The sequence below is a fragment of the Trichosurus vulpecula genome, chromosome 7 (genome assembly GCF_011100635.1).
Source record: "Trichosurus vulpecula isolate mTriVul1 chromosome 7, mTriVul1.pri, whole genome shotgun sequence".
Classification (NCBI taxonomy): Eukaryota; Metazoa; Chordata; class Mammalia; order Diprotodontia; family Phalangeridae; genus Trichosurus; species Trichosurus vulpecula.
Window position 1 is genome coordinate 120616751 of NC_050579.1, and position 12938 is coordinate 120629688.

The 12938-nt window shown below is 37.6% G+C and overlaps 1 protein-coding gene across 8 annotated transcripts in view; it reads left to right on the top strand.

The window, feature by feature from the left end:
* Nucleotides 1-420: 420 nt before the first annotated feature.
* REPS1 (RALBP1 associated Eps domain containing 1) overlaps nucleotides 421-12938 on the top strand; it is an 89635-nt gene continuing 77117 nt past the window's right edge. For all 8 annotated transcript variants that reach the window (XM_036767217.1, XM_036767219.1, XM_036767221.1 and 5 more), the window contains exon 1: nucleotides 421-573. In XM_036767217.1, the coding sequence (XP_036623112.1) occupies nucleotides 421-573 (153 nt within the window). The remainder of the gene's footprint in view (nucleotides 574-12938) is intronic.

Below are 12938 nucleotides of genomic sequence, written 5' to 3' on the forward strand. Positions count from 1 at the left end.
GCCGCTGTAGGTGCCGGAGCCCGAGCCGGAGCCTGGGCCTTGGCGCCTCCCAGCCGGCCCCGGATCGGGGCGAGAAGGAGCCTCTTCCTCCGAAGAGGGGAGCGCCGGCGGCGGCACGCGGAGCCTCCTGTTCTTCTCCAGCCCTGTTGCTTGTGTCCCGGCCGGCGGCGGCCGCCGCGGCGGGGAGAGGGGAAGGGAAGACCGGGGTCCGGCCACAGCGGACCCGGTGTGCGTGCGTGCCTGCGAGCCGGGTTAGGGCGGCGGCGTAGGGGGGCTGCCTGGCGCCCGGGCCACGCTCCGTCTCCCTGCGACTGAGTTCGAGGGGTTCGGGAGGGAAGCCGGGCCCGAGGCCCCGCCGCCCCGGGGTCGCGGGGCGGGGCGGCGGCGAGGAGCTAGGGAGGGGGTGGGGTGGGGAAGAAGATGGAGGGATTAACGCTGAGCGATGCAGAGCAGAAATACTACTCCGATCTCTTCTCCTACTGCGACATCGAGAGCACCAAGAAGGTAGCTTCCAACGGGAGGGTGGTGGAGCTGTTCCGGGCCGCGCAGCTCCCCAACGAGGTGGTCTTACAGGTAAGGGCGCTCTCTCCCTTCCCCCAAATGACCCTCCCGGGGTTCGGATCCCCCGGGCGGGGGTGGGTTACTGGGGAGGCCCCTGCAATTCTGGAGCGATGGCTCTCTTACCTGCCCAAGGGAAAAACGACACCGTATCCATGGAAGGGCTGGGGTTCCGCAGATTGAATTTTCGTACCTCCCAGCTGGGGAAGGGGGGCAGCAGGTGCCTGTCGGTGGTGTCATACTTTTAAGTGGGCAAAAGGAAGAGGTAAAGGTTAGTTTCATTAGAATAGTTTAGGAGCGGCAGAATAGTCATAAAACTTTTAAGTAATAGTATTCATTTTGTATTCTCTGTGTACATGTTTTGCCTCTATTAAGCTTCTCGAAGGCAGGGACGCCTTAATTTTTGTTGTGGTACCACCAACGTCAAGCCCAGTGAGTGCCTGGTACCTACTATGTGCTCAAATACTTGAGTCAAATTGAATAATAACTTGCTATATGCTGTATGTGTTCTGCCAGTGAAAGAATTTTAGTAGAAAGAATTGGATAGTTATAATTTTGGGTGCAGGATGTTGGGTTGCTGGGAGAAAAGAGAATTAAAGTTATCAGAACAGGTAGAAAGAAACTTAACAATTTTACTCTTGCCCCGCCCCCCATCCCTTACTTTTCCTATTAAAAGGCCCTTGAAGAGTTGAAAGAAAACTAGATCAGTTTGCATTTTGCATACACAAGTGAAATGAAAAGCCTTTAATTATTTATGGAATTTTGCTCCTGAATTAACCCTGTAAAGTAGGGTAGCCTTTGAAGCCCTCAGATTCAAAAATATATTTTCTCCTCTCTAGATTATGGACATTTGGCTCATCTTGAAGCCACTGGTTAAAAATAGACACTGATTTTAAAAACTGGTCATTTTATCTCCCAGACTTTAAGAAAAATAAGTATTCTGTTTGTAATATGCTTTAGTATTTAACACAATATCTATTTAATAAGAAGTATGACTAACTACTAGAAAGGTCTTGCCCAAACAGCATATCTTTAATAGGTCTTAACTTTTCACTTTTAAAATGTTGATCTAAACCATTAATTTGAATCACCAAGACTTAGATCAATGCATACACACAGTAAAGGGGCAAATGTACTGGCCTAGGAACTTGAAACTCTGGCTTTCAGTTCTGTCACTTCTTCTGTTAATCTCTTTGAGTTTTGATTTCTTAAGTTGTAAAATGGGAATTTAAGTAGGTTAGGCATTCTCATCTTCAAAATTATTTTAATCTATGAAAACATACAGAAACATGTAGCATCTCTGGAGGTCTAACAACTCATTAGATACCATGTGTAAGCTATATCTGTCTCTAATGAGTACTATCTGTTTATCTTGTATATGTTAAATTGCTTCATTTAATCTTGAAACAAAAAGTTTAGTGTCCTATGTATTGGATTTGGATGACAGCCAGGAATTACAAGCTCATATCTTAGTAGATAAAGTTGCCTTACTGCTTTGTTAAAAGTATAGTACTGAACCATTTTGTGAATATGGATTTTTGGAATTAGACTTGATAGATTGTGTCAGAGCATGTTCATTAAAGGTATGGTTCTTTTTGTAGAAATTAGCATGTTATTTTAATGCATTCCTTGTATTATTTGGTAGCTAAAACTAGGGTAGGAATTCTTAACTTAAAAAAAACTATTTTTTAAAATCATGGATTCCTTTGGCAGTCTGGTGAAGTTTTTGGACCCCTTCTTAAAAGAGTGGTTTTAGATGCATAAAATATAGTTCATAGAATTATAAAGGAAATAAATTATATCAAAGTACAAAGAATTACAAAGGAATCCAATTATATTGAAATAGTTATCAAAATCTTGAAAAAAATCACTCATGTTAAGAATGTTCCTGTTTTATGGTATATTGGGAAAAAGAAAAGCTGATGATAAATTTTTAGTCTGAGGGGACTTGGAGACAACCTGGGCTCTTAGACTTAGGATATGTTGATTAAAATTTGTTAGATAATACCCATATTATTTTAAAATGCCACTATTATGAAACTAATCTAATTCAATTACCCTACTATGTGTTAGGCTGAGGAAATACAAAGAAAAATTCAAATATCATTAAATTGAGATTTGAAGGGCACTAGGGATTCCAAGAGTCAGAGATGAGGAATGGAAATGTTTGTAGCATGGGGAGATGCAGCTTGTGCAAAAGCATGGAGGTGGGTGATGGAATGCTAAGTTAGGGAACAGTTCTAGTTTGGCCAGAACATAGAGTTCATGGAGAGTAAAGTGAAATCAGTCCTAAAGGCTTTTTTAGAGCCAGATTGTGAAGAGCCTTAAATGCCAAACAGAGGAGCTTGTATTTTATCCTAGAAACAATAGAGAACTACCAAGGCTTCTTGTGGGCAGCTGGATGGCACAGAGGATAGAACAAATAGAATGGACCGGGAGTCAGGAGACTCATCTTCCTGAGTTCAAGTATGACCTCAGACACTTACTAGCTTCATTGATCCTGGACAAGTCACTTAACCCTGTTTGCCTCAGTTTCCTCATTTGTAAAATGAGCTGGAGAATGAAATGGCAAACCACTCTAGTATCTTTGCCTAGTAAACCCCAAATGGGGTTACGAAGTCAGACAACTGAAAAACAACAATGCTTCTTGAACAAATGAGTGATGTGGTCAGATCTGTGCTTTGTGAAGGACTATGGATTGGAGGGAGAAGAGACTGTCACACAGGAGACCAATTAGGCTATTGTAGTTGTCTAGGAGGAAGATGGTAAGGGCTAGAACTAGGGTGGTGACTGGCTGTATGAATGGAGAGATATTTTGCACAAGTTGAATTGACGTGGTAACTGATTGGAAAAGAGTGGTGGAAAGAATAGTAATGACCCTCAACAGAATTAGAAAGTTAGGAGAAGGGATAGGGTGGGGGGAAGTAGGGGGAGTGGAGATGAACTCAGTTTTAGAAATGTTGCATTTGAGATGCCTGTGAGACATCCTAATGGAAATGTCCAGCAGGTGTTGCAAAACCAGAGCACAGAAAAAAAGATGAGGTGTATATATTTGAACCAATGGCAGCTGTTGCGATTACCACTAGGGAGTGTGGAGAAAGAAGAGAGATCAGGATAAAAATCTGGTGTATGCTCACACATAGGAGATGTGGACAGGATGACCTCAGTAAAGGAGACTAAGAAGAAAGGGTCAGACAGATAGGAAGAAAATCAGGAGAGAGCCTGAAATCTGGGGAAGAGATACTATCCCTGAGAATTTTGTGGTAGAAAGTGTTAAATGCTCACAGGAACTTTTTGTTTTTGTATCCCTAGTGTCTTGGACTTAATAGGCACTTAAATGTTTGCTAAGTTGAACTATGGTAGTGTTTAGAAATAGTCGACCTATTTCTATTGCCTTGAAGTGTAAAAATAAATAACAAAAGCAGTCAGGATTGGCAACAAATTGGCAACAGTGTGGAAACTCCCTGAAGCAGTACTTCTATAATACTAAATAGCAAGCTGAATGACTTGGAGGGAGCTTACTAAAAAATTGAGCTAATTCATAGCACATGGGGGAGATGATATATAGTTTAAATGAACTTTGTTCATTGGAGGAAAGGCAGGGGAAGTTTTAGATTTGGAGGAATACCATCGTTCCAAGTGGAAAGCACATTGGAAAATCTACCTAAACCTTACTTTCTAGCTTTTCATGTCTTCTGTCCAAATACTTTCAGTTAGTAATATATTAATGCCCAACTTCTGGCTTGTTGGCAGTTATTATTGAGCACTGTGTGGGGCTATAAGTATGCTCATATGGTATAGTGTAGGAGAGAGAATGCTGGGCCAAGATCTAGTTCTAATTCTGCTGTTAAATAGACATGTGACCTTTGGTACTTCACTTAACCTTTCTCTACGCTTCAGTTGATTGGGCGAGTTGGAGAGAAAGACTAGCCCAATAAAACTAATATAAGGCAGTAAGTATATGTCAAAAGTGCAATAAGAGTTCAGAGAAGGAAGGGATCAATATAGACTAGTGCAGTTAAAGAAGACATTCAAGAACTAGTACTTGAGTTTGGCTGTGATGGGGTTAGGCTGAGAGGAGGAAATAGAGAGGACAACGAGTAAAAACAGGAATGAGTAGGTTGGCCTGATTAGAGCAAAAGATACCTTTTTGGGGAAGGAGTGGGAAATTAGGTTGGACAGGGCAAAATTAGGATAGTTGAAGTTGATATGATAGACATAAAGAAAGCTTTGTTGCTTCTTGAGTGCAAAAAAGTAAATGTTGACAGTGGTATTAGAAAGGTTAATTTGACATTGTTTTATAGAGGATGGTTTAGAGTAGAGAGAGATTAGTCTGGAAGACCAGGTAGGAGAGTATAACTTAGTAAATTAAGGAGGCTTGGACTAGTGTAGGGGCGGAAGGATTTAGTATGGCTGTGTGAATGTAGGAATAGCGTGAGTCAGCAATGAGTTGAAGGTTTCAAGCTTTAGTGACTAGAAGAGTGATGACAATGAAAAGTGGAGAAGTTGAGGAACACAGCTTGAGAAAGTAATCAAGTAAATCAAGTTCAGTTTTAGATTTTATGAATTTTGCGGTCAAGGTGGGGCCTTCTCATCAACATTCCATATGTAACCAGATCTATAAACACCTTCAATAATAAAATTTAGTCTACTCAGCTTTCCAATACTAACATGTCCTTCTGTTCCCCTTCTTCTTCTGCCTCCTTGACCAAGGTGCAACTCCTTCTTTTAGGGTCTTTTTTTTTTATGTACAGTATACAGCTTAACTCTCAACAGTCTTATGGCATCAGTAGTAACCCTCTCTGTTACCCTCTTCTAGTGTGCCCTATTGTTAATAAACTCTCCTATACTTTACCCCTGCTTCCTTCCATGTCCTGGTCTTAACCTATCTTATACTGGTGCCATTTGTCATTGCATAGTGTTGGGCACATTTTTACTTTTTGGCTCTTCCTTTCCTAATCTCTGTGAAAACCATCATCTTTCTGCTTGCTTTCGCAAATGTCAAAATTGGCCAGATTATAGCTTATTTTATATTTTTATATTTCTTTCAACATTGCATACATCGACTGTAGTCTTTAAAGCAAAAATCAAAATTAATACAAAACTAGAAAAATAAAAATGAGAAAAAAGTGCATGTGATTAAAACAACTCCTACCTTATTTTAAACAAGTTATGTTGAAAATAGGAAACGGATGGAGTTGAAAGAACATCTGTACTGGTTATAACAATTTTATACTGAAATTTAACTGATTAAAATAATTTCCAATGATGAGGAAACAGAAGAGCCTAGAAACTTTCTCAGTCAACAGACAGTTGATCTCTTTGTCAAGCAGAGATGGTAACTTGGGGCAACACTAATTTAAGATAGAAACTCTTGATAAACTTCTCTTAAGGGGCATAATGCTTTAAGATTATGAGCAGTGTCATCTCTTAAAACATTGAGAAGCAGCTGAAGAATAATGTTTAAAGGAAGTTTGTCAAGAAATCCAACTAAGCAAAGTCATCCTAAAGGCATTTAAGGATGAAACTGGAAGGACAACAACAAAAATGGAAAGAACTTTAAAATTTGTATAATTTTTTATACCATCAAGGACAATGAAACCACCACATTTTGATTCTAATATTACAGTTTTAGATGTGTTACTTTAGAAAGTGCAAATGATACTGAAAAAAAGATGAGAAAAACAGATGGACTGTGCCAGTGTAATATAGAGGAGTTCTGTGCTGGAGGTGACATCATTTTGAAGGCATTGGAGAGATCAAAGACTCTAGGGTATTGAAAAGAGAAGATACTAAAGGCCTAGAAAAAACTCACGTTTATCTCCTTTCCCTCCATTTCCTCCCTTCCCACCAAAAAGAGTGAACCAGAGACTTAGGAAAATAAACACATGGGTTGTTAGCTATCTGTATACATTTGTGTGTGTGTGTGTGTGTGTGTGTGTGTGTGTGTGTGTGTGAGAGAGAGAGAGAGAGAGAGAGAGAGAGAATAATCCACGTATGACTTGAGGACATCCTCAATGAAGTTATTAGAAGGAAGCTGCAGGCTTTTATAAGTGAATACTTCAGTCAACCCCATCTTGACAACCAAATAATTGATTGAAAAGCGTAGAGACCATACGTTCCCACTGCATTTTTTGTTTGTTAATTCTGTTGATTTCATAGAGCTTATAAAATTTTCCTCCTAAAGGATGTCAGAATCCTACAAAATAACTTGAGAGATTTTAAAAATAGAACTTTGTTTTACCTGATTGTTAATATCATGCAAGACTTACACTTAACAGAGGTGTTGGTTCCTGAAGGGGAATTCCTCAGGAGATCCTTCTGATGCACCTTGAGCTTGTCCAGCCCTGAACTTTTGAGAGTCTTCTAAGTGAGTTCCATAAGCATTCAAGAGTTTGCCCTAACAGTGCATACAGGAATAATCAGTTGTCTGAAGAGTGTGTAATGATGCACTGTTTTATTGGACTGAGCTTGTCCATTAAAACATAAAGCTAAGAAAAGATATAGAAGACCGACAGTAAGCTAGGCCTGGAACTGAATACAAGGAGGCAAGTGAAGTGGATTTGCTTTGGAGGGTTGTAATTTTTTTTTAATGACTCCCACACTTCTCCATGAAACAAGGCTTTCCCATTTTAAAAACAACCATTAGTCTTCTGATGTTTCATTCTGTGTTCATAGTAGACCTGAATTATCATTGGTAATGAGGATTCCTCCTGTAGACTCTAGCATATTGGCAACTGTTCTGAAACCTATATTCGTAAGAGAATTGCCTGGGTCACACAGCCACTATAAGTCAGAAGCAAGAGTAGAAACCAGGTCCTGTTGACTTCAAGGTTGGCCCCCTGCACTGTGCCACACTTTGCTTCTTTGGATTTCTTTATTTATGTGATTTACTTCCCCTATTAGATGATAAACCGCCAAAGGGGATGGATTACATCCCATACATCTTTGTATTTTCCACAGTGTTTAGCATATAGGCATTCAGTAAATATTTGAATGAATGAAAGAAATCTCAGCAAGGAATATGGAGTTTTCATTTTGAAGATTAAAAAAAAAGATTTACCAACACTTTTTGGTTTTTACATCACGTTTCCAAATATTGTTTTTCCTTATCTATATAAATTTCTCTTGTAACAAAGATAAAAGCTGAAAGAAAAAACCAAACCATTACAGCAAATGTGGCATTCTATGCTTGTAGTTCTCTACTTCTCTAAAGAAAGGAAGGTGTGTTTTCTTGTCTTTTTTTGGGATCAGGTTTTGTCCTTATAATTGCATAACATTGTTTCATTTTATTTTTTCTGTTAACATTGTTGTAGTGACTATATATAGTTTTCTCATTCTCCTTACTGCTTACTTCATTCATAAAAATCTTAGTTTCTCTGAATGTCTCATATTTGTTTTAATATTCCTTTCCATTTATGTACCTTTATTTGTTTAACCATCAGCTGGAGGGTACTCACTTTGTTTCTAGTTCTTTGCTATTATAAATAGTTATACTATGAATATTATATATGGAACCTTTTCTTTTTGTATATGCTGTGGTATTATTGGAGATGATCATTCCCTGCTTACCACTACCACCACCACCACCAACTGAGCACATGCCACCAAATGGCAAGTAAGCTCCAGAACTCCAGGAAATCCTCTCTCTCTGATTACCTGGACCTTAACTGCCATTGTGCAGGTGAACAATCCTTGTGGAGATTTGATCTGCAGGATTCTGCACCAGCCATAATCCTACTGCTCCCTATCAATCCTTCCCACATGCCCTAAGAGTCACAGCAACTGAATACTTAGAAGACAGTTCTTGTTACCAAAGTTTTGATGTTGTCAAATGGTTCAAAATCATGTACATAGTTGTTTTTATGTTGTTAGCCCAATTAGACTGAGCTCCTTAAAAGTAGGGACAATTTTTTTTTTGTTTTGTTTTTTTAATCCCCAGCACTTAGCATAATGCCTGGCACATAGTAGGTACTTATTAAATGCTTGTTGACTTGACATTAGAAACAGTTTCGGAAATGACACTAAAGCATATGCGTCTTAATGTCCCATTGACATCTTAAACCCAGCATGTCCCAAACTGAATTCATCTTTCCTTGTTAACACCCCCCTCCTTCCTCCCCTCCCAACGCCTCAATTCCTCATTACTGTTAAAGGCATAACCATCCTCCCAGTTCCCCAGACTCCAACCTATGACTCTATTTTGTCATCCTCTATATCCAATCTTTTGCCTAGGCCTGTCAGTTTTAATTTTGTAATACCTCTTACATATGGTCCCTTTGCTTTTCTGACATTGCCACCATCCTGATACATACCCTCATTACCGCACTCCTGGGCTATTGCAGTAGTCTTCTGGTTGGTGTGCCTACCGTGTCACTCAGTAAACTCCAGTGGTTCCATGTCTGCCTCCACAGTCAAATATAAAATCACTTGGCATTCAAAGCTCTTTGTCATCTGGCATTCTCCTACCTTTCCAGTCTTCTTACACACTCTCCTCCCATGTGTGGTGACACTGGTCTCTTTGTAATTCCTTGAACAAAATACTCCATTGCTTGACTGGGCATTTTCATTGACTATCTTCCATGCTTAGAATTCTCTTCCTCCTGATCTCTCTCTCTTGGGCTTCCTTGGCTTCCTTTACTTCCCAACTAAAATTCCATATTCTATAGAAGCCTTTCCCAATTCCCCTTAATGGTAGTGCATTCCCTCTGTTGACTGTTTCCAATTTAGTATATATAGCTTATTTGTACATAGTTATTTTAAATATGTCACCTCCACCATTAGATTGTGAGATCATTGAGACCAGGGGCTGTCTTTTATTTTATATCCCTAGGCCTTAGCCTTAGGGCACTTATTTATTGACCTGCAGCTATAACCTACATTTTTGATAACTTCTCCGTTAGAATATTCCTGGAGAACAAGGACCATCTTGTGTATTTGCATCCCAAGCATTTAGCACAGTGCCTTGCACATAATAAAAGCTTAATAAATATATTTTCATTCATACATTTGGTCAAATTTTATGGGTATTTCAGTCACTTTTCTTGTAGAATTCCAAATGGTTTTATAAAATCCACAGCTCCACAACATTGTATTAATGAGCTCATTTTCTTGGAGCTCCTCCAGCTTCGACTGTTTGCTTTTTTTTTCTCTCCCATCTTTGCCAGTTAGCTCAGTTTAAGTTGAAACCTCCGAGATTGTTTTGATTTGCATGTCTTTTGTTGTTAGTGATTTGGAGCACTTTCACATAGTTTTGATAGTTTACAATTCTTATTCTGAGAATTGTCTGTTCATTTTCTTTGTCCAGCTATCTAATTAGGAATGGTTCTTGGTCTTCAGAAGTATAGATGCTACAATTGGAAAGTTAATTTTCTAAATTTTTTAAAAATTGTTATGTATCTTATTAAGATTCAGCATAATCACTGTCTTATGTCATACATTGCCCTTGTCAATTTTTGAATTTTATATAAACTTTCATCAGTTGCGGATCAGTGACTGAAAGGATTATCTTTGTAGTCTTCACCTTAAGATTATCCAAAGAATGAGGTTTTGATGGTGTATGCAACAGTTTTGATGTGACTCCACAAGAAAAAGTCTTATGGAGAAAGATCAGGTGACCAAAGTGACCAAGTTAGAGGACCTCCTTCACCAATTTGGTCTGAAAAAGTGTTATCTGGAAATTGTTGCACGCAATGCATAATGATAAGGTTCTACATGTTAAAATGAAAAATTTATCCAAAATTCACAATAATTGTTACATAAAGAGTTTAAGCTTTCAGATGATTTTTTGGGTAAGTTTGTAGAACTTATGAAGTTGTTAAACGTTGAAACTACACTTAAAATTTTTTGGGACATGCTTTATTTATATTTATTCCCTACATATTTGGATATCAGATATTTATCTGAGGTAATTAATGCAAAGATTTTTCTCTGTCAAGTTCCCTTTCTTATCCTGGCTACTTTGATTTTATTTGTGCAAAAGCTTTTCACTTTCATACATGCCTATGGTTTTTGGTTTTTTTTGAAGCAATTGGGGTTAAGTGATTTGCCCAAGGTCACAGAACTAGTAAGTGTGTCAGGTGTCTGAGAACAGATTTGAACTCAGGTTTTCCTGACTCCAGGGCCGGTACTCTACTCACTGTGCCACCTAGCTGCCCCTCTGTGTTTTTAACAGTTGTTAATATAATTCATTGTATTTCATCAGAAGCCTTTTCTGTATCTGTTGATAACATTATTTTGTTTGGCATGGTTTTTAATGTGACTCATTGCATTATTTATTTTCCTGATGTTGACCATCTTTGCATCGCTGGTGTATAAATCCAACTTTGTCTTTGTAAATTTTTTTTTTTGAGGTGGTATGGGAGTATATTTCTGTAGTCTTCTAAAAGGATGTTAAACTTTTTGTATCACTATCCATCTGTATAGGACTGTGTTTGTCATAAAAAGAATTTGAGAGAGAGCTTTATCAATTACTAAAGATAATTTGTGCAGCATAGGTGTTAATTGCCTTTAAGTGATAGGGATAGGAACTAGACCTATGATTTCACTTGAAGGGGAACTCCCAGATGAATAAATATCCCCTTCTGATGTAGGTAAACATCACCACTGCAACTTAAAGTCTTAGAGAGTTTCCCAGAGCACTGAAATGTTAAGTAACTTGCCCACATCCAATATGTTTTGGAGGCAAATCCATGGTGGTAAAATCCATTTTGGTGGTAAATCCATGTATACTTCGTGTTTCTTTTCTTTGGTAGTTCTTTATGGCTTTTTCAATTTCACTTCCTGAGATTAGGTCATATAAGATCTCTTTGTGTTTTATTGAAGTGAGTATTTTATGCTTTTTTTGGGTAATTAACCATTTCTTCGAAGATCTTGGGTTGTTATTATATAATTGGATATAGTAGGTTTCAATAATTACTTTCTTTTCTCTGTCTTATAAAATTGCCGTGTTCTTTTTTTAAATTTTAGTACTTAGATTTTCATCTGGTTGATCAGGTTGGCTGAAAGATTTAATTTCTTTGGTTAGCATTTTCAAAGTATCAGCTTTTAGTTTTCTTGATCATTTCTATATTTCATTTTTCATTTTAAACTATTTTGGAGATACAGGTTTAGTTCACACCAAACTAAATCTACTAGCTTTTATTGCATGACCTTAAGTAAGCTACTTAATCTCTTTTGGTCTCAGTTTCTTCACTTTTAATGTGAGGAATTTAGACTATATGATTTCTAATGTTTCTTCTTGATTTAAATCCTTATCCCTTTTTTAAACTCTGTATTTAACAGTATCATTCAGTTTAGTCTTTGTTTTGTGTATATTATTCCAGAGGAGTTTGAGTTTCTCAAAGTCATGGACCATGTCTTATATTTTGTATTCTCCACAATATCTTATGAAAATGTTTGAATTCCATGAGTTAGTATAGAGAGAAAAGATAGAGGCCCTAAAATAATGTAAATAGGCCTATGCATATAATTACTTTGATACTCTGGATCTATTTTTTCATATATACAGGTAGTTTTTCCCATGCAGATCCAGCTTTTCTTATGTCATTTCATCTTATTCAGTTCTCCATGCCTACTGTTAATCTCTCATAGATTACCTATCAGATTCACTTCGAGGCCTTTCTTTAATTCTCTTAATATTTCATGGGTAACATTGTAGCTTTTAGGCTACTAATTCGATGCCTCTGATTCTTATTGTGTGAATGGCACATATCCTTTTCTTATCATACGTGTCCTCAGTGATGTTTTTTATATACATTCCTCACATGCAAGTTATAATTGTAACATGCTATAGCTAATACCCATTTCAATCTTTCCAATGCCCTTTGGGTTCTTAGTAATTTTGATTCTTCCAATATCATAATGTTTTATAATTGTATAGTCCAATAACATTACCCATAAAGTGTTGTGTAAAAGAAATGGGTTTTTATGGAAGTGAAGTTGAAATCATTTCAAGATGTGTTTATATATAGCTTAACCTATATTATATATATATATATATATATATGTATATATATATGTATATAGATTTTTATATGTAAACCTCTTGTACCTACGCACGTACACACACATGATGTTAGCTATTACAATCATTGGCATCATGAGGGCTTGGAAATAAAATCCATGAAAAGAATAGTGTCAAGGGAGATTAACAAGCAGTATTCTAAGGAAGATATCTAAGCTATATCGATATATAATATCAATAGTAATATATCAGTAATGTATCAACAGCCTTATGAAAAAATACTCCCAGTCACTAATAACTAGAGAAATGCACATTAAAAAGTATCTTTTGAGTTTTACTTTATACCTATCGAATTGAAAAAGTTAATTCAGAAAGGAAAATAATAAATGTTGAAGGGGGAGTGGGAAAATGGAAT